The sequence below is a fragment of the Chlorocebus sabaeus genome, chromosome 19 (genome assembly GCF_047675955.1).
Source record: "Chlorocebus sabaeus isolate Y175 chromosome 19, mChlSab1.0.hap1, whole genome shotgun sequence".
Taxonomy (NCBI): domain Eukaryota; kingdom Metazoa; phylum Chordata; class Mammalia; order Primates; family Cercopithecidae; genus Chlorocebus; species Chlorocebus sabaeus.
This window is the reverse complement of record NC_132922.1, coordinates 32,013,821-32,035,601: the sequence shown is the minus strand read 5'-3', so window position 1 is coordinate 32,035,601 and position 21,781 is coordinate 32,013,821. Positions and strand designations below refer to the sequence as shown.

Sequence of the window (21,781 nt, the reverse complement as noted above, 5' to 3'; positions counted from 1 at the left end):
GCTGCGAGGCCTTGGCTGCTCCCAGAACTGCCTGGAACCTGGGGAGACTGTAAACAGCCTCCTGCAACCCCAAGAAAAAAGCTGCCATGTGTGAGGGCTTGCTCTGCACTAAGCATGATTCTCAGCACCTGCAGGGAGTACAGCAAGTGGATGCTGAGGCCTGGAGGGCAGGCCCCAGAGCGCTGAGTGCCCCTCCAGGTTTCAGGGCTGGCACTGTGGACTGGTGTGGCCCACTGCCTGCTTGCCAGCCCACAACAAAGCTTCTGAGGTGCAGAACCAGTGGCCTGAGCTCCAGGGACAGGAAGCATCTTGGTGTGGGGTTCTCGTGGTGGCACTTGCATGCCCTAGTGCACAGGGGCAGGAGGGGAGGCTCTGTTGCCTGGGCCCTTTCTCTTCTGTAGCAACAGATTGGGAAGTCTGCCATGAGCATGGAGAGTGCATGGCCATCCCGTCACAGCACAGGTTGAGTGCTGAGCCACCCCCAGCCCTCCCCAGCCCTGCGGCTCTCCCCAAGGAGGCTTCAAAACCCTTTGCTCCCTTTGTACCCCCAAACCCATGCTTGGCTCTCACCTCTGGCCCTTTGCACCCCAGACTCCTCCCCAGCTGCACATTCCCGGGATTCCAGGGATCTGGTGCTGTGTGAGGTCACCAGGACAGGACAGTCTCCCCAGGGACGGGACCTGTTCACACGGAGTTTCTGGCTGGCAAAAGCTTATTCTCCAGTCTGAGCCAAATGCTTGCATGACTTTTCCCCCACGGAGGCACTTGGACAGGAAGCTGGCTTCTGTGCACAGCCAGGGGCACTGACTGATCCCATCCTGCCCGAGTGTCTTCCACGTGGCTCATAGGCTGTGGAAAGAGGAGCTTGGCCCCATGGGGACATGCCAGTTCAGAGCTCTGGCCTCCAGCCAGAGGGACACTTTCCTCTGAGGCTCCTGGCTGTGGCATGAGGTGCCCAGAGAGCCCTGGCCAGGCAGCCCCACTCCCTGCTGCCCCAGGGCAGCTGCCTCCCAGCCTGGGTGAAGGAACAAGGAAGGGCCCCTGCCCAGAGCCTTTGGGCAGCAGAGGCCAGACACCCCCACCAGGAGTTCAGAGGCCCCAGCATGCCCCCATCTCCTCCTCCCCACAAGCAGCGCATTTCACTCACTCAGGAGCTGGGCATGCCCCGGAGGGGCCCTGGGCAACCCAACCCTTCCCTAAGATTCCCTGTGGGTGAGGGGCAGGCAGTCGTCCTGGGGACCCCATCTCCTGGGCCCAGCCCCCTGCTCTGAACACTGCTCTCTGCCAGGCCACCCTGAGGCCTTGTGAACACACACTTTTACCCATATCATGGGATCTTGCCCACAGGCCACAGAGAAGGCCAGGGTGCAGCCCAGATCCTTCTTGGCCTGGCGCTGGGCTTCTCAGGGAGCCAACACTGTGGTCACAGCTGCCCTTTCCTGGGTGGACACTAGGCTTTCCCTGTACCCCTACTGCAGTGTCCTCAGATGAAGGTGGCCTGGTCCCCTGAAGAGGCACAGCCACCAATCGCATGCACAGATGGGCCCACACAGGGACGAACACAAGACAGGAGACTACAACAGGATCCGGTTTATTCTGCCTTGGCAGGGTGGTCCTGAGAGTGGTGGGTGCCACCCTGTCCCGGGCGGAGGGAGGGCCCGAGGGCCAGTTAAGGCCAATGGCGGGAGAAGCGAGGGGCTGCAGCCCCTGGAATGCGGTGAAGCCAGGCCGAGGCCCGGAGGCAGCTGTGGTAGGCCGGGGCAGGGTGGAAGGCACCGGACTGGGACCGGGCCAGGGCTACAGGGCCGAGGACCCAGGCCACACGGGCACCCCGGGAGGCGGGGCACAGGTCACATGACACAGAACATGAAACACAGGCACAGGGCTCACAGTAAGCACACGGACAAGTGGGCACAGGGTCACAGGCCAGATGCACACCCAGCCATGGCTGGGCCAGACACCAGGACACAGTGGTGGTGTCACACAGACCACAGGGGGGACACATGGACTTGACAGCCACAATGCACAGACCAGGCTACAGAGCTCGAGGGACGTGGGAAGGGCCTTTTGGCACTACTGCACTGGAATCATGTGAGACAAAGGTGGCGGGGCACTCTGGAGGTGCCTGGGGCGGTCCCCTTACAGCCTCTCTAGGCTTAGTCTGTCTTCCACACTTTGTTGAGCAGCTTCACCACTTCATCATAGATGATAAACACTATGGCCACATCCAGGCAGACCCGGCCCAGGCGCGGGACAGTGCCCTTGTAGAATCTGGGTGGGAGGAGGGGTGGGGAGAGGAAGGCAGGTCAGTGCAGTGTCCCTGCACAAGGCAATCCCCAGATGCTGAAGGGGGAGGCACAGAGGCCTGAAGGGGACAGCATAGGGCGTGGGAAGGCCAGGTAGGCCCAGAAAGGTCTGAGGTGGGGACAATAGCCCTGCCCCTCCCCCACTCACGCCTTGAGCCCCTCCTTCCTCAGGATCTGCAAGCCACAGTCCCACGTGTTCCGGTATTTGTGTGCCTCCAGGCCCTGCGGGACATCAGCAGGCAGGGGCTCAGCAGCTAGCTCTGGCCCGGTGCCCCCTTCCCATCGCATTCCCAGTCCCTGCACCTGCATCCGGGTCTTAATCACATCCAGAGGAGTGTTTCCAAAGACACTGGCTGCGCCTGCAATAGCTCCGAAGACCCCAGTGATCAGAGGGTTCATGGGCTTGTTGGGGTTGTCCCCTGGATATGAGGGGTAAGGTGTGGTCAGAGGGTGCCAGGAGGAGCCTGGATCAGCACCTCAAAAGGTGGGTGCCCGCCGCCCAGGGGTGGTCTCAAGGAGAGGAGAGCAGTTGGCCCTGTGCAGATAGGGGCCCTGTGGTGCAGACACACCTCGGTACCAGTTGCGCAGGGAGGTCATGACGAAGAAGCGGATGGCCTGGTTCGAGCCCTGCTTCAGGACGGTGGCCGTGAGGCCCTGGTACGTCCCCTTCAGCCCTGGGGGAAGGCAGGCACGGGTTTGCCCTGCAGCCTCTCAGGCCCTGGCTGGGAATTGGTGTGTGTGGAGGGTGGGTGCTGCACAGAGCCCAAGGCAGGATGGGAGGTGCAGGCCCTTCCCACCCTGGCCCAGGTCCCTGAGCCCTAGCGGGAAGGTCCAGTGGCGCACCTTGTTCCCGCACAATCTCCCTAACCCCGTGGAAGAATCCTCTGTACTTGGGGTTTGGAGAGGTCTGGTCGTGGATGAACTTCACCTGAGAGAGAGAAGCAAAAGCGCAGGTTCTCGGCTGCCACCTGAGTGGGTCCTGGTTAGCAGGCAGGCCCAGGGCCCATCCAGGGTGGAGGAAACTGGGGCTGCAGCTCTTCCCCCAGAAGCAGTGTAGCCAAGGCCGCCCTGGGCCGCCCGCACGGACCATGCCCCAGGACACAGGGCAGCCCGCACAGACCATGCCCCAGGACACAGGGCAGCCCGCACAGACCATGCTCCGGGACACAGGGCAGCCCTGGTGAGCCGCCTCTACCTTTACGTTTGTCGCTCTTTTCCAGTTTTCGCAGTGAACGCGTCATTTTGTTTTCTGCTTTATAAAAGCATTTTGTAAATAAGGCTGCCTTTAGCATAGATTCAGCCTCCACGGATGGCCCTTCGTGGCAGGCGTCCTGCTCCAAGGCCCCGCGGTCACCCCGCGTCCAGGAGACCCTCCCCAGCTTGCCGGTTGCCCCTGGAGCACCGGGCCAGTGCGGCCGCCAGTCTCCGTACTCCCTGCGTGTCCGGGGTCCTCGCCAGGACCTTCCCCACCTTGATGGTCTCCATGGGGCACACGACCACCACGGCCTCGGCCACGCCGGCGCCTAGGCCGCACAGCAGCCCGCGCGTGCTGTCCAGTCGTCCCTGGGCATCCCGCATGTGGTTGCTGAGGAACTCGAACATTCCGAACCTGGAGGCGGGAGGCAGGTGAGAGGGGCTGCCACGGCCGAGACCCTCCTCCCGCAGCAGCCCCGGGCCAGGCCTCACCTGACGGCTGCCTTGGGGATGGAGCCGTAGAGCAGGGAGCTGAGGCCGCGGTACAGACCCAGGACGCCATGGCTGCGGACCGTCTGCCGCACGCAGTCCCCTGCGGGAGGGGGCCGTCAGGACCCCACTGCCCTCGGTGCCGCCGCCCTGGGTACCCGCCCCCCGTGGCGCCGCGGCCTCCCCCTCCTCACCGATGCCCCGGTACCGCGGCGGGTGCGAGCGCTCGTCCAGCTGCAGCTGCGTCTTCACGTACTCAGTGGGGAAGGTGATGCAAATCTCGATGCCACCCGCCAGGCCGCCTGCAGGGACCGGGCACCGGTTCCTCAGACCCCCGCCCGGCCGCTGGCGCTCGGGCCCCTCCCCCGTCTCGGACTTTGCCCGGCGCGGCCGCCGCGCCAATGTCGCGGGAACCTGGGCTGGGGCCCCACGACTCCATGCCCCCACCCCGTTGTCCCGGCGAGGCGCGGGGGTGACAGGCGGCAGGCGGGCGAGCCCCAGCGCGCGGGGTGGGGACCAGGACCGCGCCCCCACGACTCCCAACCCAGGGCCCAACCCGGAAGTGGGGCGGGGCCTCAGCGTCCCGGGCCCACCCGGAAGCGTGGCGGGAGTGGGGTCCGCGTCCCGGAGGGGCCCACCTGCCAGGATCGCCTTCCCCGGGTGCGTCAGCTTGACCTTCCCGGACGCAGGCGCGGCGGCCGCCAGAGCGCGCGGGGCGCTGGGCGCGGCCATGGCGGGCGGGAGGCCGGGCGCCCAGTGGCGGCTTCGGGTCCGAGCCTCCTGAACTCCGCGCTCGGTCCGCGGTGGCGGCAGCGGCCGGTTATGGTCCCGGGGGCGGGGCGGCCGCGTCAGCTCCAGGTCCCGCCCCGCGTGGTCCGAGTCGGGCCCCGCCCCCAGCCCGCCCCAAGCGGGCCGGGAAACTGAGGCCGGGGCGGGGCGCGCCGAGGCAGGCGTAGGGGCGGGGCCAAAGCGCAGCCAATGGCCGAGTCTCTGGGCGACCGCGAGCGGCGGGGCGGGGGCGGGGCTGCGGGAAGCGGGGCTGCGAGAGGCGGAGCCGTGGCCCAGCCCCGAGCTATGGGGTCAAGGTGCACAGTATGCCGCTCCGCAGGGAAGCGGGCCTCGGGTCTGCGCGACTGGCGAGAGCAGCGGGATCCCCGGGGATCCCGGAGGCCAGGGGCATACCCTCCCCGAAAACACGTGGGGCTAGCCCAGTCCCTGAGGAACTCTAACGTTTCGAAGCTGGAGGAAGGCGGCGGGTGGCGGGTGCGAGCCGGATCCCCTCCCGCAGCGGCCACGGGCTGGGACTCACCTGCCGGTTTCCACCCACACCTTTCCCGGATTTAGAGTTCCTGCGTTCAGCGAACAAGGTCCGGAAAGACCCCAAATGCAAGCGGCTATACTCTCCTAGGCAGCTTCTCTGGGCGCAGGTCCCACACCCCCAGAGGGCCCAGCAAATCTTTAATGGACTGCGGGGCCTAGGAAACTGGCCCCTGTCCCTCCCACCCACACCAGCACCAAGCAGAGCACCTTTGCCTGGATAAACCGACTTTAATATTTAAGATTGCCAGGAGGCTCAGAGTCCTGTTATGAGGTCCGGTACCTCCAAACGAGACGTGTTCATGTAGTCTTCAAACTGGCCTGGAGGGGGCAGCTCCAGCCAGTCGGGGGCGCCCAGGAGGAATGCCTGGCTCCAGCAGGAGGGCCCAGAGTCCAGACCCTGCTGGCGGCTGAAAATGGTCAGCCTCTACCCTGGCCTCCTCAGGCTCTAGGATGGCTCAGAGGTTGCCATCATTGGGTTTCACCAAAAATAAATATTGTCCAGGTGTCCCTGCCTCCCACTGCGGTCCCCTGTGCTGCTGGAGTGACACACTCCTTGAAGAAGTTAGTAACTCTGCAGGTAGAGTGGGTGGAGACAGCGCCCACTACACGCAGAAGTTGTACACTGGAGGCTGGTGAAGTTGGGAGCAGAGGCATATCCATAGGGGAAGCTGGCAGGGCCTGCTGTCAACCTCAGCTGCTGGCCTGCAGAGGGTGAAAGCCCACAATGAGCAGAGCTCTTCCTGCCCATGGGGGTCCTCTCCTGGCTGCCCTGAGTAGCTGGGGCCCAGGAAGCAGGGTCTATAGGACCAGCCCTTACCACCCAGAAGCTGAGGCACCGAGAGAATAGGCACCCAGAGGCAAGGAGTGTGTGGTCAGCCAGAGAAGCTGGCCTGGCTAGAGGATAAGCTAGTCCCCAAATGGGACACTTACTTAGTGCAATCAGCTGGGTCTCATTCATGCCCATGAAAATCTAAAAAAACCAGAATGGCATTAATGGTGGAGGGACACACTCAGCAGGAGGCTCGAGACCCACCAGCATGCTACACACTCATACCACACCCTCAGGCCTGTGTTGGCCCAGCAGTGTCCCAGCACCCCACAGTCTCTCCAGTCTGCTCGACAGCCAGGCTGCCCTGGGCAGGTTCTCAGGTGCAAAGTTCCTCCCAGCACACACCAGCAACAGCCTTGCTGCCCAGGGGCCAGGCCCAGCAGGACACAGCAGCAGTTCACAGCTAGGCAGGCAGCCCCATCAGAAGGCAGGCACCCTTACAGCAGGGAGGACAGTGGCCATGCCAACATTCCTGGACGTACACTTCTCCACACCCAGCAGCCAGTGGGATCCTTCCAGCCCCGACCCATCTATTCCCATCCCCATCCAAAGCCCAGTCAGGAAAGGGCAGTGGGCCTTTGACTCCCTCCCTGCTCCCTCCCCAGGGGGTTGGGGGCTACAGGTGCCACCTACCAAACATGAGAGGGGCCGGCTCCATCACATGCTCCTCTTGCTTGTGCAGACTCTCCAAGGCATCCAGTCTGTCCACCTGCAAGGAGGCGAGAGCATGTGAGCACCCACTTGACAGAGTACAGTCCCGGCCTCTAGGTGAAAGTGGAGTGGAAGGTCAGGACACAGGGCCTCCAGGAGAATGACAGTGGAGGAGGTGCACATGGGCAGAGGTGGAGTGGCTCAGTCCTCACCCCATGCACTTTTATAATGCAGCAAGGCATGGAGAGGTGAAGCCTCAGTAGCTGGGCTGAGACGGAGCACCAGGTGGGGCCCCCAGAGCTTCCCAGTGGGGACTGGGGCAGTCAGTTGTTACAGGCTGTGAGTATGGCCTGCTCGTGGGGGGCCAAGTCCTCCTCTGGATACAGGGATACTGCCATTTACTGACTTGCAGGGCTGGGGCCATGTGCAGGGAACACTGCCTGCTTCTGAATCCAGTCAGTCTAGTCTGCCCGCCCCTCCAAACCAGCAGAGAGATCATGTGGCTCTCAGAGACAAGTCACCTGGCACCTAGACACTTCACCTGAGTACTGAGCACAAACTGCCTCCTCACTCTTCCCTGAGGCTTCACCAGACACTGACCCCACCCATGGCCAGAGAGTGAGGTGGCAGCACTGCACTGGAGGGGCGGCAGCAACTGTGCAGCTAGGATCCCCTCACAAATGCACTGAGTAAGAAACAAGAATATGCCCCCATGAGCTGGGGTCTGGGGGGCTGAGAAGTGAGGAGGGAGCAGGGGGCACACTCGCTGACACCTAGGGTGAGGGGTGAGCTAGGCCTGTACCCTCCCTAAACTGGGAGAGTGCTGGGGGCATCTCAGAGGGATGGCCCTTGAGCTTCCCAGATGAGCCACGAGGCCCTGGGCCCAGCTGTCCACCAGGAAGGGACTGTGCTTCTTGTCTGTGCCCTCATTCTCCCAGCACTGCTGTGTGGAGTCAGCTGGGCCCCAGCTCAAGCTGACAATCAGCTCACAACCCCACGACACTGACTGGGAAACCCCTTGCCAGCCCCCTCCTCTCCTTGAACTCTCCCCATGACAGGGGTCTCATCTGCCCCGGCAGAAATAGGTGGGCAGCAGCAGGGCAGGTGCTGCAGCAGCCACCACTTCCCAGGGCCAGTGGAGTCTGGGAACCCTGGGCCAAGGCTGGGCAGCCACAGTGCAGACCAAGGTGATAGTGGCTGCTAACTCCATCATCCACAACAGAAAGGGAATGTGTTCCTCAAAGTCCTGGGGGATCCCCACAACAGTACTTTGACCCCCACAGCGATGACATCCCTGAGGCCTGGTGAGCCTGAGTTCCTCTGACACTAACCCACGGACCTCTACCGCCAGGAAGAGATTCAAGCACGTTCTTCTTTCCTTGTGCTGGTTCTCAGAACACAGACTACTTTCAGGAAAGACACCCGAGGGATGGGAAAACCTGCTCATCATGGTGAAAGCAGCTTCCACAGGCACACACCAGACACTGCACAACGCACACCATACACTGCACACCACAAACCACATACCACACATGCTGCCTGTAGGGAGCTGCCATCCACTGTGGTGGGGGAACCAGGGCCCTTGTCAATCCAACCAGTCCATGTCCCCTGGCAGCCCACGCATCTCAGGCCATGTGGCCAGGGCTGTCCCTTCCTCCCCACCCCTTGACAGTCATCAGGGAGTCTCTCACTCAGGCGTGCTATGCAGATGGGATGGGGTCACACTGTCCTACAGAAGGGCGATGGCCTCGAATGGCCTCTGGGATGGCCTTCACTAGGGGTTGGGCAGCCGCCTAGAGGCTCTGCAGGTGGCAGGCAGCCCTCCAGGCACTTCTAGGCTAAAGCTGGCAGCATAAGCCCGCCTTCCTGTTTCCCTCCTACCTCCCACTCACCTGGGAGGCCCCTCCCTTCCCTTGCTCCACTGAGTGATGCTTCAGCATGAGTGCCTTCCAAGGGTCTCCATCTGGCTTAAAGGAGGTTAGATGGGCAAGTAGATGCTACTGGAAGTGACTTTTCCAGTGTTAGAAACAACAAACTGTACCAGATGACACTGCTGACACAGGTCTCTGGACAGTGGCTAAAGCTAGGTCCCAGCAGGGACTCCTAGGACTTCAACACCCAGGGAGAGTTTTACAATCAGGTACTGTCACTTCAGTGAGGCAGAGAGTCATCCTCCCTATGGCCATTAGAAAGATTCAGTGCATCTGTGAATACTCCTACTATGTGTTCAGCAAAACGCAGCTACCACCAACAGGTATGCTAACAGCTGCACCCCCAGATGCCACTGGGAGCTCCACGGGGAGCTGGGATTGCCAGCCACCTCACTGTCACCCTGATGAAGTCCAGGGCTGGGGACGAGCATGCCTGCTGTGCTCCCAGCAGTGTGCACACTGGGACAGCTGCACAGCTGGAGTCTGCAGGAGGGCTGCTGCCAGTGGGCACTCCCCATGATGATTTTCTGGAGGGGCTTAATGTTGGGCAGAAAACCACTTGAGCATCAAGGAAAGCAGCCACTCCTGAAGGCGGGCCAGGGCTACCTGGGGAATCTGGGTTGGCCCCAAAGGGGCCCACCCTTAAGACCTGCGGCCAGAGTCACTGCTAGGGGTGGGCTGTGCCACACAGGGGCCAGGGAGCTGCAGCCGGCCCGGCACCTACCTTGCTCAGGTACTCCCTCATCACCTGGATGAAGTAGGGCATGGCCAAGTCCACGAGGTTGTGCCTCCAAGCCAGCTCGAGCACCATGTCTGGGCGAAGCAGGTCATAGCAGGTGAAGAGAGAGGCTGCGAAGCACTCCCTCTTGCCTTCCTCCAGGAACCACTGCAGCAACTTCTGGGCTAGCTCAGCATCTCGCGACTCTGCGGCATGCTGCATGGCATCCTGCAGCCAAGGCAAATGCTTGCTTGGGCATCCTGCAGGCACAGGCCTTGTGCCTGTAGCAGGTGGGCTGGAGGGCAGGGAGTGGCACCAAGCTCCACAAAGGTCTTCCTTTGCTGTGAGCAAGTCTGGACCCATGGCTGAGCCATTCCCTGCACCCTGCTGCCCACTGGTGAAATGGAGGTACCACCTCCAGGAGCTGTGGAGGGGACAGGTGGCTCACGGAGGTGCAGGTGCCCTGGGAGACAGGAACTCTGGCCCCGAAGGCAGAGGGTGTGCACTGGCTGCTCTGAGGAAGGCACTAATGGGGGTTTAGGGGTTGCAGGTGTGCTGCACTCAGGCCCATGGAGCGTGACACCAGGGGAGCAGTTAGGAGGGGTACAGCTACTGCTCTAGAAACAGCAATGTGCTTTTCTTTCAAGTGGCTGAAAAACCCCTAACTGCTATTTTCATCCTTGCAAATGTATTTGTCTAAGACAATATCATTGATAAAATAACACCTGCACCTGACCAGTCCTGAGGAAGCCTGCACTTCCTGTGGCCATTCTCTTATTTTCTAGCCCCACAGCAAGTGCTGGATCACCTGACTCCCCCTATGGCCCTCTATGGCAGGGGCTATTAGTACCCCTTTCAGAGACCAGGAACCTGAGACCCACATGTAGTCACTTGCCCAGGGCCACTCCACCTGGAGTTGGCCATGACCCACTGACTGTGACCTGTGCTCTCCAGGATACCCTGTGGCGGTCTCAGCTCCGCATCCCGCCGTCGCCTGCAGCACACACCTCTGAATTCCATTTGGGAGGTCCCTGAGGACGCCCACTGCCCACATCTGCATGGCCCCGATGTGCTGAGCCAGCTCCGTAGAGAAGTCTCTCCTGCCAGCACGCCGCTCACAGAGCGCTGCCTCCTGCCCCACACTGTTCCCACAAAGGCACCAGGATTCGGACCCGCAGGTGAGAGCTCCAGGTGCCTTTGGGTCGCCGCTTTGAGGACCTGTGATGCCCGCTCATCTGTCTCCCTGCTGTGCCCTCCAGTGGCCCAGCCTACCCTTGCTGACTTGTTTTCCACATGTGCCTGAAGTGGGCACTGCTGTTCCTCTTCTGTGGGCCTTGGGGACTGTCTCACTGGCTTCCCAGAGAACTTCCAGTAGCAGCAGCCTCCAGGAAGCTCCCAGTCAACGCCCTGCTCCTGTGGCCTGGAGCCGGCTCAAGTCAGGCTCTCCCACACCCTTCCCTCTCATCACCACCCTGGCTCATACCACTCTGGGCAGCTTGATCCTGGTCCCCGTCCCTGCGTCCAGCTCTCCAGTCTACACCTGTACTTCCGCAGGCCCCCGCTCTTCACTGGTGAGTGTGGGAGGGCCCCACTGACTGAGCTTTCATTTAGATTCTACTTCTGTCATCTGGAAATACATTTTTCTGTTGCTGGCTGGCTTGGTCCTGACTGGACAAACTGTGACCTGGCCACCCCTCCAGGAAGACTCCAGGAGGCTTCAGCTCTGGCCTCAGGGCAGGCTCCTCCAGCGGCAGTGCTGACCTTGGGAAGTCTGCAGGGCCGCCTGCGCATCGGGGCTTATAGGCCTCATCCCTGCCTCTACCTCCTATACATAGCACCACACCCCAAGCTGTGACAACCAATCATTCCCTGGGGCCACAGGCACTCCTGGCTGACAGCCACTGTTCTGGGGGAAGTGTGCTCGGCCACTTTCTTTTTTTGTTTTTTTTTTTTCTTGAGATGGAGTCTCACTCTGTTGCCCAGGCTGGATTGCAATGGTGGGATCTCGGCTCACCGCAAGCTCCACCTCCCAGGTTCATGCCATTCTCCTGCCTCAGCCTCCCGAGTAGCTGGGACTACAGGCGCCTGCCACCACGCTGGCTAATTTTTTGTATTTTTAGTAGAGACGGGGTTTCACCGTGTTAGCCAGGATGGTCTCGATTTCCTGACCTCATGATCCGCCCGCCTCGGCCTCCCAAAGTGCTGGGATTACAGGCGTGAGTCACCATGCCCAGCCGTGTGCTCGGCCACTTTCTATCTGTGGCTTTGTTCTCTGGACTCTCTTCTGGGCCCACGTGGCTCGGAGTGGGTGGCTGGCAAGGCCAGTAGGCCTCTGGCAACACTGACAGTCCTGCTCACTCATCACTGCCTGAGTGTTGAGGAGGCTGTGTGTTTAAGCCCCCTGACAGGGACCACATGGGTAGGACAGAGTGGCTGTGATCAGCCAGCCAAAGGCAGCCTTTCCTCAGGTGTGTCTGAACCCAGCTGCCTCCTCCCAGCAGCCAGGTCCAGAGACCTCCAGGTGCTGTCTCAGAGCCTCAGCAGCTTTTCCTCTCCATTCCCTCTGCAGGGGCTCTTTGGGCACCTCAGGAAAGACCACAAGCCCTGTCACCAAGGGCTAGATGTCACAGAACAGTTCAAAACACTGGAGGTGACAACTTAGGATGAAACTCAATGCAACACTGATTCCAGGGATCACAGGCCTCCATGGAGTCCCAGGCAACAGGCACAGCCCAGGAGCCATGAGAATGAGGCCCCTGTGCTAGACAAGAGGTGGCAGGTGTCCGTGTGTCCTGGGAAGATACTCAGGAATGGCCAAGGCCAACTCCATAAGTAACACCCTCAGGTCAAGTCCAGAGTCTCTGGGCACAAGGGGCCCTTGGGAATTCGCTCAGCTGCGTAACACAGCACAGACAAGGCCCTCTTGTACAACTCCACCTCACCCCCAGGAAGATGTTCAGGCCAAGCAGAGGATGTTAATGCCTTCGGGGTCTTGGTGGTTCTTCCAGGCAGCCCAACCTGTCCAGCAGATGCCCGGATCCTGGTCTGAGAACCCGTCTGAGAATGATACTAAGAAACCTCTCACCAGCAGAAAAACACACTGTTTGTTTTTCCTCTCAAGTGGTCCTCCCACCTCAGCCTCTAAAGCAGCTGGGACTACAGGTGCACAGGACTATACCCAGCTTTGAAACAAATGTTTTGAATGCGATTTATTTATTTTTTTCCTTTTTTTTTTTTTCAGGGACAGTTTCACTCTGTCACCCAGGATGGAGTGGAGTGGCGCGATCTCTGCTCACTGCAACCTCTGCCTCCCGGGTTCAAGCCATTCTCCTGCTTCAGCCTCCCAAGTAGCTGGGATTACAGGAGTACACCACTACACCTGGCTAACTTTTGTATTTTCAGTAGAGATGGGGTTCCACCACACTGGCCAGGCTGGTCTTGAACTCCTGACCTCAAATGATCTGCCCACCTTGGCCTCCCAAAGTGCTGGGATTGCAGGCATGAGCCACCACGCTCGGCCTTTGAATGTTATTTTAATTTAGGCTTTTAAATTCCTCAAATCTTTTATTTTGGAGACAGGGTCTCACTCTTGCCTATGGAGCAGTGGTGGGATCATAGCTCACTGCAGCCTCTGACTCCTGAGCTCAAGTGATCCTCCCTTCTCAGCCACCCGAGTGGCTGGTACCACAGATGTCCATCATTACACCTGGCTAATTTTTTGTAAAGATGGGGTCTTGCCATGTCACCCAGGCTGGTCTCAAACTCCTGGATTCAAGCACTCCGCCCACCTCAACCTCCCAAAGTGCTGAGATTACAGGTAAGTTCCCAAATCTTCATAGGAAGTAAAGTAGGTGTCAAAAAGTGAATCTTGCCACACTGTGTTTTGGTAGAGTGAAACTCACACGTAACTGTCGTGAAAAGAATCAACTCCCTAAGACTCTGTAAGTCTTCCAATGCAAACAGTTTTTTTTTTTTTTTTTTTTTTTTTTTGAGAGGGAGTCTCGCTCTATCGCCCAGGCTAGGGTGTAGTGGCCAGATCTCAGCTCACTGCAAGCTCCACCTCCCCGGGTTCACGCCATTCTCCTGCCTTCAATGCAAACAGTTTTTAAGGGGTTCTAACTCACTCCCAATTCTTACCCTATGTTCTAAATATGGTCTCCCCTTAATGCCAATCCCCCCACCCACCATGAGGATCCCCTGGTGAAGCTCAGAGCCAGGTCTCAGGAACAAGAGGGAAGGGGTGTGACCCCCAAAGCATCAGGAAGTATACCAAGGCAGGAAGGTGGGAGGAAAAAGGGGCCCGGGCCACTAACCTTGTAGAGATGATCCTTCTTGCAGAGCTCCACACTCTGGGCCCACCAGTTGTTGCCCTTGTACAGATAGGCTGCAATGCGCCTGAACTCCATCAGCTGATGCTTCTCCAGTCGCTGAGCCAGGCTGATGTTGTCAAAGTTGTCATAGGCATCGATAGATGCCCTTAAGCCCTAGGAAGACAGCCTTTCTGTGAGGGATGAGACACTGTGACATGGGCTGCCTACACATGGAGCAGACACCTTGTGTTACTTGATGGCTGCTGCTATCACCATGGCCTTAGAAGGCCCCCTACCCATACATCCACTGGTGTCTTGTGGGGCCTGCATACTCTCCTGTGCAAAGGCAGCCTGCTTTGAGAACAGAATGGCAGTTGCAGGGGAGGAGCCCAGCCCACCCAGGACAGGGCTCCCTCCTGCACACCCACCTGATAGTCCTCCTCCTCTGTCAGCAGGTGGTTGAGTGCCTCATTCACACTCTTGTTGTTGTGGCTCTGGACTGACCGCAGGTAAGGCTTCACCAGGGGCAGCTGACCTGCCTAACAAGTTGGGGTAACTGTCAAGGCACTTGGCCAAGCTTGTTATGGGGACACTAGGCAGGGGTACAGGTGGGCATGTGCGTGCCATCCACTTGAATGGTCCAGCTCTGGAGCCAAGGGCACCTTCTGGACACCTAGAACCAAAAGACCTATACTCACACAAAGAGGACTGTCTGGGTGATTCAGTGGACGCCAATGTCACCAGAGACATTCACACCTCACAGACACTGGGGTTTGGTTCCAGACCGCCATAATAAAGTGAATGTCACAATAAACAGAGTCATATTAATGTGTGTGTGTTTTTTTTTTTTTTTTTTTTTGAGACGGAGTCTCACTCTGTCGCCCAGACTGGAGTGCAATGGCTGGATCTCAGCTCACTGCAAGCTCCGCCTCCCGGGTTCAAGTGATTCTCCTGCCTCAGCCTCCCGAGTAGCTGGGACTACAGGCGCCCACCACCTCGCCCGGCTAGTTTTTTTTTGCATTTTTTAGTAGAGACGGGGTTTCACTGTGTTAGCCAGGATGGTCTCGATCTCCTGACCTCGTGATCCGCCCGTCTCGGCCTCCCAAAGTGCTGGGATTACAGGCTTGAGCCACCGCGCCCGGCGTGTTTTTGTTTTTGTTTTGAGACAGAGTCTCGCTCTGTCACCCAAGCTGGAATGCACTGGCGCAATCTCGGCTCCCTGCAAGCTCCGCCTCCTGGGTTCATGCTATTCTCCTGCCTCAGCCTCTTGAGTAGCTGGGACTACAGGCAACCGATACCATGCCCAGCTAATTTCTTTTTGTATTTTTAGTAGAGACGGGGTTTCACCCTGTTAGCCAGGATGCTCTCGATCTCCTGACTTCGTGATCCGCCCACCTTGGCCTCCCAAAGTGCTGGCATTACAGGCGTAAGCCACCGCACCTGGCCAATTAATGTTTATACTATGTTGTAGCCTATTAAGTGTGTAACAGCATTATGTCTACAAAAACAGAGTACACACCTTAATTAAAAATATTTTAGCACTAAAGAATGCTAACAATCATCTGAGCCTTCAGTGAGTTGTAATCTTTTTGCTGTGGAGAGTCTTGCCTCAATGTTGATGGCTGCTGATTCATCCAAGTGGTGGCTGCTGAAGGCTGGAGAGGCTGTGGCAATGTCTTTTTTTTTTTTTTTTTTTTTTTTGAGATGGAGTCTTGCTCTGTCCTCCAGGCTGGAGTGAAGTGGTCTGATCTCAGCTCACTGCAACCTCCACCCCACCCCAGTTTCAAGTGATTCTCTTGCCTCAGCCTGCTGAGTAGCTGGGATTATAGGTGCCCGCCACCATGCCTGGCTAATTTTTGTATTTTTAGTAGAGACAGGGTTTCACCATATTGGCCAGGCTGGTCTCAAACTCCTGACATTGTAATCCACCCACCTCAGCCTCCCAAATGTTGGGATCACAGGTGTGAGCCACGGCGCCCGGCCTCTTTTTTTTTTGAGACAGAGTTTTGCTCTTTTGCCCCGGCTGCAGTGGAGTGATCTGATCTCAGCTCACTGCAACCTCCAGCCCCCGGGTTCAAGCGATTCTCCTGCCTCAGCCTCCCGAGTAGCTGGGATTAACAGGCACATGCCACCATGCCCGGCTAATTTTTGTATTTTTAGTAGACACAGGGTGTTGCCATGTTGGCCAAGCTGGTCTTGAACTCCTGTCCTCAGGTGATCTGCCCGCCTCTGCCTCCCAAATTGCTAGGATTATAGGCATAAGCCACTGTGCCCAGCCAGCAATTTCTTTCTTTCCCTTTTTTTTTTTTTTGGGCAAAAGGAGTCTCCCTCTGTCGTCTAGGCTGGAGTGCAGTGGCGTGATCTCAGTTCACTGCAATCTCTGCCTCCTGGGTTCAAGTGATTCTCCTGCCTCAGCCTTCTGAGTATGTGGGATTACAGGTGTGCGCCCACCGTGCCTGGCTAATTTTTGTATTTTTAGTAGAGACACAGTTTCACCACGTTGGTCAGGCTGGTCTCGAACTCCAGACCTCGTGATCCACCCGCCTCGGCCTCCCAAAGTGCTGGGATTACAGGTGTGAGCCACTGCGCTTGGCCAGCGATTTCTTAAAATAAGACATCAATGAGGTTTGCCTCACTGACTGACTCTTCTCTTTATGTAAGACTACTCTGGACTTGTGTTGCATAAAACAAAACCAACAAAACAGACAAACAGACTGCTGTGCAGCATGCAATGCTCTTTGACAGCACTGCACTCACAGTAGGACATCTTTCAGAATTGATCTTAGTCCTCTCCAAACTTGCTGCTGCTTTATCAACTAGGTTTATGCACTATTCTAAATCCCTTGTAGTCATTTCAACAATGTTCACAATGTCTGTCCCAGGAGGAGATTCTATCTTAAGAAACTACTTTCTTTGCTCATCCCTAAGAAGTAACTCCTCATCTGTTCAAGTTGGATCCTAAGATTACAGCAATTCAGTCCCTTCTTCAGGCTCCACTTCTAATTCTAGTTCTCCTGCTGTTTCAAGTCCTGAACCCCCAAAGTCATCCATGAGGGTTGGAATCCACTTCTTCCAAACTTCTGTTAATATATGAATATTTTCCTTATATACTGGTGTCTTTACTTATTTCCAACTTTTTATTGATACATAATAGTTGTGCATACTTATTGGGCATATGTAATATTTTGATACATACACACATGTGGAATGATCAAATCAGGGCAATTAGGATGTCCATCACCTCAAGCATTTATCATTTCTTTGTGTTGGGAACATTTCAAATCTTCTCCTTTAGCTATTTTGAAATGCACAATAATTTATTATTTTTTTGAGATGGAGTCTCTCTCTCTGTTGCCCAGGCTGGAGTGCTGTGGTGCGATCTCAGCTCACTGCAACCTCCTGGGTTCAAGTGATTCTCCTGTCTCAGCCTCCCAAGTAGCTGACACTATAGGTGCCTGTCACCATGCCTGGTTAATTTTTGTATTTTTAGTAGAGACGGGGTTTCACCATGTTGGCCAGGCTACTCTTGAACTCCTGACCTTGGGTGATCCATCCGTTTTGGTCATCCACCCGCCTCAGCCTCCCAAAGTGTTGGGATTACAGGCGTAAGCGACCATGCCTGGCCATTAATTAGCCTAATTTCAATGTTGCTGTGTCTCAGGGAATAGGGAGGCCCAAGGAAAGGAAGAGGGGCCAGGACACGGCCAGTCAGTGGAGCAGTTAGAACACATACAACATTTACCTATTAAGTTCCCCTTCTTATAGGGGCATGGTTTGTGGCATCGCAAAACAATTACAATAGTAACATCAAAGATTGCTGGTTGTGTGCACTGGCTCAAGTCTATAATCCCAGCACTGCAGGAGGCCAAGGTGGGAAGACTGCTTGAGGCCCAGAGTTCAAGGTTGCAATGAGTTATGATCATGCCACTGCACTCCCATCTGGGCAACAGTGCAAGACTGTCTCAAAAAAAAAAATATCACTGATCATAGATCACCATAACATATATAATGAGAGGCCGGGCGCGGTGGCTCAAGCCTGTAATCCCAGCACTTTGGGAGGCCGAGACGGGCGGATCACGAGGTCAGGAGATCAAGACCATCCTGGCTAACCCGGTGAAACCCCGTCTCTACTAAAAAATACAAAAATCTAGCCTGGCGAGGTGGCAGGCGCCTGTAGTCCCAGCTACTCGGGAGGCTGAGGCAGGAGAATGGCGTGAACCCGGGAGGCGGAGCTTGCAGTGAGCTGAGATCCGGCCACTGCACTCCAGCCTGGGTGACAGAGCGAAACTCCGCCTCAAAAAAAAAAAAAAAAAAAAAAAAAAAAAAAAAAAAAAAAAACATATATAATGAGAAAATTTGAGGTATTGTGCGAAATCCTAAACTGTGACACAGAGACACGAAGTGAGCACATGCTGTTGGAAGAATGGCTGACAGACTTGATCAATGAGGGTTACAAACCTCCAAGCTTTTTTTTTTTTTTTTTTTTGAGACAGAGTCTTGCTCTGTTGCCCAGGCTGAAGTGCAGTGGTGCGATCTCGGCTCACTGCAAGCTCTGCCTCCTGGGTTCACACTATTCTCCTGCCTCAGCCTCCCGAGTAGCTGGGACTATGGGCGCCTGCCACCACACCTGGCTAATTTTTGTAGTTTTAGTAGAGACGGGGTTTCACCGTGTTAGCCAGGATGGTCTCGATCTCCTGACCTCGTGATCCGCCTACCTCCGGCCACAAACCTCTAATCTTTTAAAAAACACAGAATTTGAGAAGCACAATAAAGTGAAGCATGATACGGGAGGTATTCCTGTGTCTGAAATCTAAAACAGTTTGATACACTGGTGAATCTTCAAGTTAGCTGCGGGTCATTTCAAAAGCTCTTTATCAAGGTGCTATCATTCAGATGACTTTGTTAGAGCTAGCCCAGTACACTCTTCTACCTGGGGTTTTTGCTGACTCACCTTTGAAAAGAAACTGACTGTCCGGGTGTGGTCCAGCCGGGGTGACAGCACCAGCAGCAAGTCATTGATGAGCAGTGGTTTGTAATCCAAATAGAACTGCAGGGCTCTGTAACAGAGCTCGACGTTGGCAACCTGCGGGAAGCAAAGCTGAGGGTCAGTTCCTGTCCCTGTCTCCAGATACCCCAGGGCTCCTTCCAGTTTTTGCTCAAATGGCACTTTACTACTGAAGCCTGCCACAACTACCCTCTATAAGACTCAATGGCCCGTGAAGGTGCCTCCTCCCATCCCTGAGGTATTTTGTCCCCCAGCACTGACACACTGACCATTTTTCTTAAGAGGCTAGTCTCAGGGTTTCCTGCCTCAACCCAGCACCCACACCAGTATCTGATGCAGGGTCCACGCTCAACCAGTATCTGCTGAATGAATGAATGAAGTGTAATCAGCCAGAATGAAGCCCAACAGCAAAACCGAACAACACAGTATGCTTCCACCCAAGCAAGATTACCCCAGCCTTCCTTTGAAGCCTCCGCCTGAGCCATAACCAACTGGACAGCACATCCTGTGACATCCCCAAAGCTTCTGAGCTGAAACACTGTGGTGCTCAGACCCTGGGTGAGACCCGAAGGTCAGCCCATGCAGAGAGTGGACCACTCTGGGTGGACCCTGTGCCTGTGCTCCTGGGTCTCGAGATCTAGCCAGGCTGCTGTGTCTCTCAGCACTTTCCCCACTGGTTTGCCACCATTCTCTTGCTGGGCGATGTCATTGTTTTTTTTTTTTTTTTTTTTTTTGAGACAGAGTCTCGCTCTGTCACCCAGGCTGGAGTGCAGTGGCACGATCTTGGCTCACTGCAAGCTCCGCCTCCTGGGTTCACACCATTCTCCTGCCTCAGTCTCCTGAGTAGCTGGGACTACAGGCACCCGCCACCACGCCCGGCTAATTTTTGTATTTTTAGTAGAGACGGGGTTTCACCATATTAGCCAGGATGGTCTCCATCTCCTGACCTCGTGATCCGCCCGCCTCAGCCTCCCAAAGTGCTGGAATTATAGGTGTGAGCCACCACGCCCGGCCCCAGCGATGTCAGTTGGTGGCCTGATGACTGTGGCATTGATGTCCAGGGCCTGGACACAGCTCTGTTCAGGGAGCATGTAAGCCAGATGGGCATGAACTAAGCCAGTGGTGATGAATGTGTCCGCATGAGTGGGGGGGTCCTGGGGTGTGCACAGGGCACAACTGGAGCTAAAGCCATGCTGGGAGCCCAGGGTGGTCACCATTGGAGCCTCCAGCACTGCTGGGTTTGGGTGACCTGGCAAAAATGTGGGGCCCGATGGGGTCTACTGACTAAAAGGGTTCTAATGACCCCTCTATGGCTTATTACTTCAGGGTATCTTCTTTCTCCTTCTCTTTCCCTTTTGTGCTAGAGCACTCACTGTCACCAAAGATTCTGACCCAGACAGGAAGCAAGGTCCCCAGTACCCGCCACCATGGATGCAGAGCAGAATGGTGACCTGGCCCCATCACAAATCTCCACCTACAGCACTGGTGGGCCCCCAGACTCCGCCACAGGCCATTGTGGGTCCACTCGTATTGGAGCTGTAGGACCTGGCAGCCTTCCAGGTTGGCCCTTTACTCAGCAGCAGCAGGGCTAGGTCAGGGGGGATCTCAACTAGACACTGAAAAAGCAGAGGGTGGTCAGGATGTGATGTGGGGCTGAGGTGGAGGGTAGAGGCTCAAGTTCATCTTCTGTGGCAAATCACCTCCTCAAAGCCCCACCTGGTTTCCCGCCCACCACAAGGCTCCTCGGGCTTCCCATGAAGGAGATGAACCATCCAAGGACAAGCCTATTTCACTGAGGCTCTTGCAGGGCACCATGTGAGTGGGCAGACTTGAGGTGGGGCACCAGCAGTCCTAGCTTCCCTTGCAGGACACCTGGTATCATGTGCTCTCTTGGCCCTTTCTGGCAGGCCCGTGCCCACTAGCACGGTCAGCAAGGACAACCAGCGCCCCAGAAGACATGGTAGTATCCCTGTTTCATAGAAAAGAAAACGGAAGGCTGGGTGTGGTGGCTCATGCCTGTAATCCCAGCACTTTGGGAGGCTGAGGCGGGCAGATTGTGTCCAGAATTTATTCCTTCTGGTGGGTTCTTGGTCTCACTGACTTCAAGAATAAAGGCATGGACCCTCACGGTGAGTGTTACAGGTCTTAAAGGTAGTATAGACCAAAAGAGTGAGCAGCAGCAAGATTTATTACGAAGAGCAAAAAAACACAACTTCCACACACCGGAAAGGCACCCGAGCCTGGTTGCCTGTGGCCTCCAGCGGCCGGCTTTTATTCTCTTATTTGGCCCTGCCCACATCCTGCTGATTGGTCCACTTTACAGAGTGCTGATTGGTCATTTTTACAGAGCGCTGATTGGTGCGTTTTTACAGAGTGCTGATTGGTGTGTCTACAATCCTTTAGCTAGACACAGAGTGCTGATTGGTGTACTTACAGTCATTTAGCTAGGCACAAAAAGTCTCCAAGTCCCCCCTCAACCCAGGAAGTCCAGCTGGCTTCACCTTTCAGGATCACCTGAGGTCAAGAGTTTGAGACCAGCCTGGCCAACATGGCAAAACCCTGTCTCTGTTAAAAATACAAAAATTAGCCGGGAGTGGTGGCAAGCACCTGTAATCCCCCAGAAGAATCACTTGAATCTGGGAGGTGGAGGTTGCAGTGAGCAGAGATGGCGCCACTGCACTCCAGCCTGAGTGACACAGCAAGACTCTGTTTCAAAAAATAATAATAATAAAACAAAAGAAGAGAAAACTGAAGCTCAGGTTCCATCACAAGCTCCAGGGTAGCTGGCTGGCGTGCTGTGCTGCACGACCTGAAAGAAGTGCCCACTGGATGCCAGGCACCTGCCATGGACCACTTGGTCAGGGGGAAACATGATGCCCATTGTATCGATGGGATAACGAGGTTCACAGCGGTGACACCCCTAACCCACATGGACAGAGACAGCAAACGGCTGAGCTGGGGTGCCCCCCTGTCTGAGTTAGCAAGCACCCCTGCTCAGGCTGCTGCTGGCCCAGCCCTATGGCTAAGT

The 21,781-nt window shown here is 56.4% G+C and overlaps 2 protein-coding genes across 9 annotated transcripts in view; both read right to left on the bottom strand.

Annotated features, from left to right (window-relative positions):
- Positions 1-1,575: 1,575 nt before the first annotated feature.
- Positions 1,576-4,946, bottom strand: SLC25A1 (solute carrier family 25 member 1). Of its 2 annotated transcripts, XM_007975053.3 has the most exons (9): positions 4,628-4,946; positions 4,184-4,291; positions 3,993-4,092; positions 3,777-3,915; positions 3,150-3,234; positions 2,876-2,980; positions 2,610-2,725; positions 2,455-2,528; positions 1,576-2,271 (listed from the first exon to the last, which is right to left on the bottom strand). In XM_007975053.3, exons 1-9 carry the CDS (start codon positions 4,719-4,721, stop codon positions 2,157-2,159), a joined length of 936 nt encoding a protein of 311 aa, XP_007973244.1. In that variant the 5' UTR covers positions 4,722-4,946; the 3' UTR covers positions 1,576-2,156. The 2 variants fall into 2 exon arrangements, with proteins under 2 accessions (XP_007973244.1, XP_072863131.1); XM_073007030.1 differs by lacking the exon at positions 3,993-4,092 and having other exon boundaries at positions 4,628-4,934.
- Positions 4,947-5,380: 434 nt separating this feature from the next.
- CLTCL1 (clathrin heavy chain like 1) overlaps positions 5,381-21,781 on the bottom strand; it is a 114,932-nt gene continuing 98,531 nt past the window's right edge. For 3 of the 7 annotated variants that reach the window (XM_007975055.3, XM_037994791.2, XM_007975060.3), the window contains 6 exons: positions 18,700-18,831; positions 14,177-14,287; positions 13,752-13,922; positions 9,445-9,666; positions 6,772-6,847; positions 5,382-6,011 (listed from right to left, as the gene is read on the bottom strand). In XM_007975055.3, coding sequence (XP_007973246.3) covers positions 5,872-6,011; positions 6,772-6,847; positions 9,445-9,666; positions 13,752-13,922; positions 14,177-14,287; positions 18,700-18,831 — 852 coding nt within the window. In that variant the 3' untranslated portion in view covers positions 5,382-5,871. The other 4 variants (XM_007975058.3, XM_007975057.3, XM_007975056.3 and 1 more) reach the window with 3 other exon arrangements.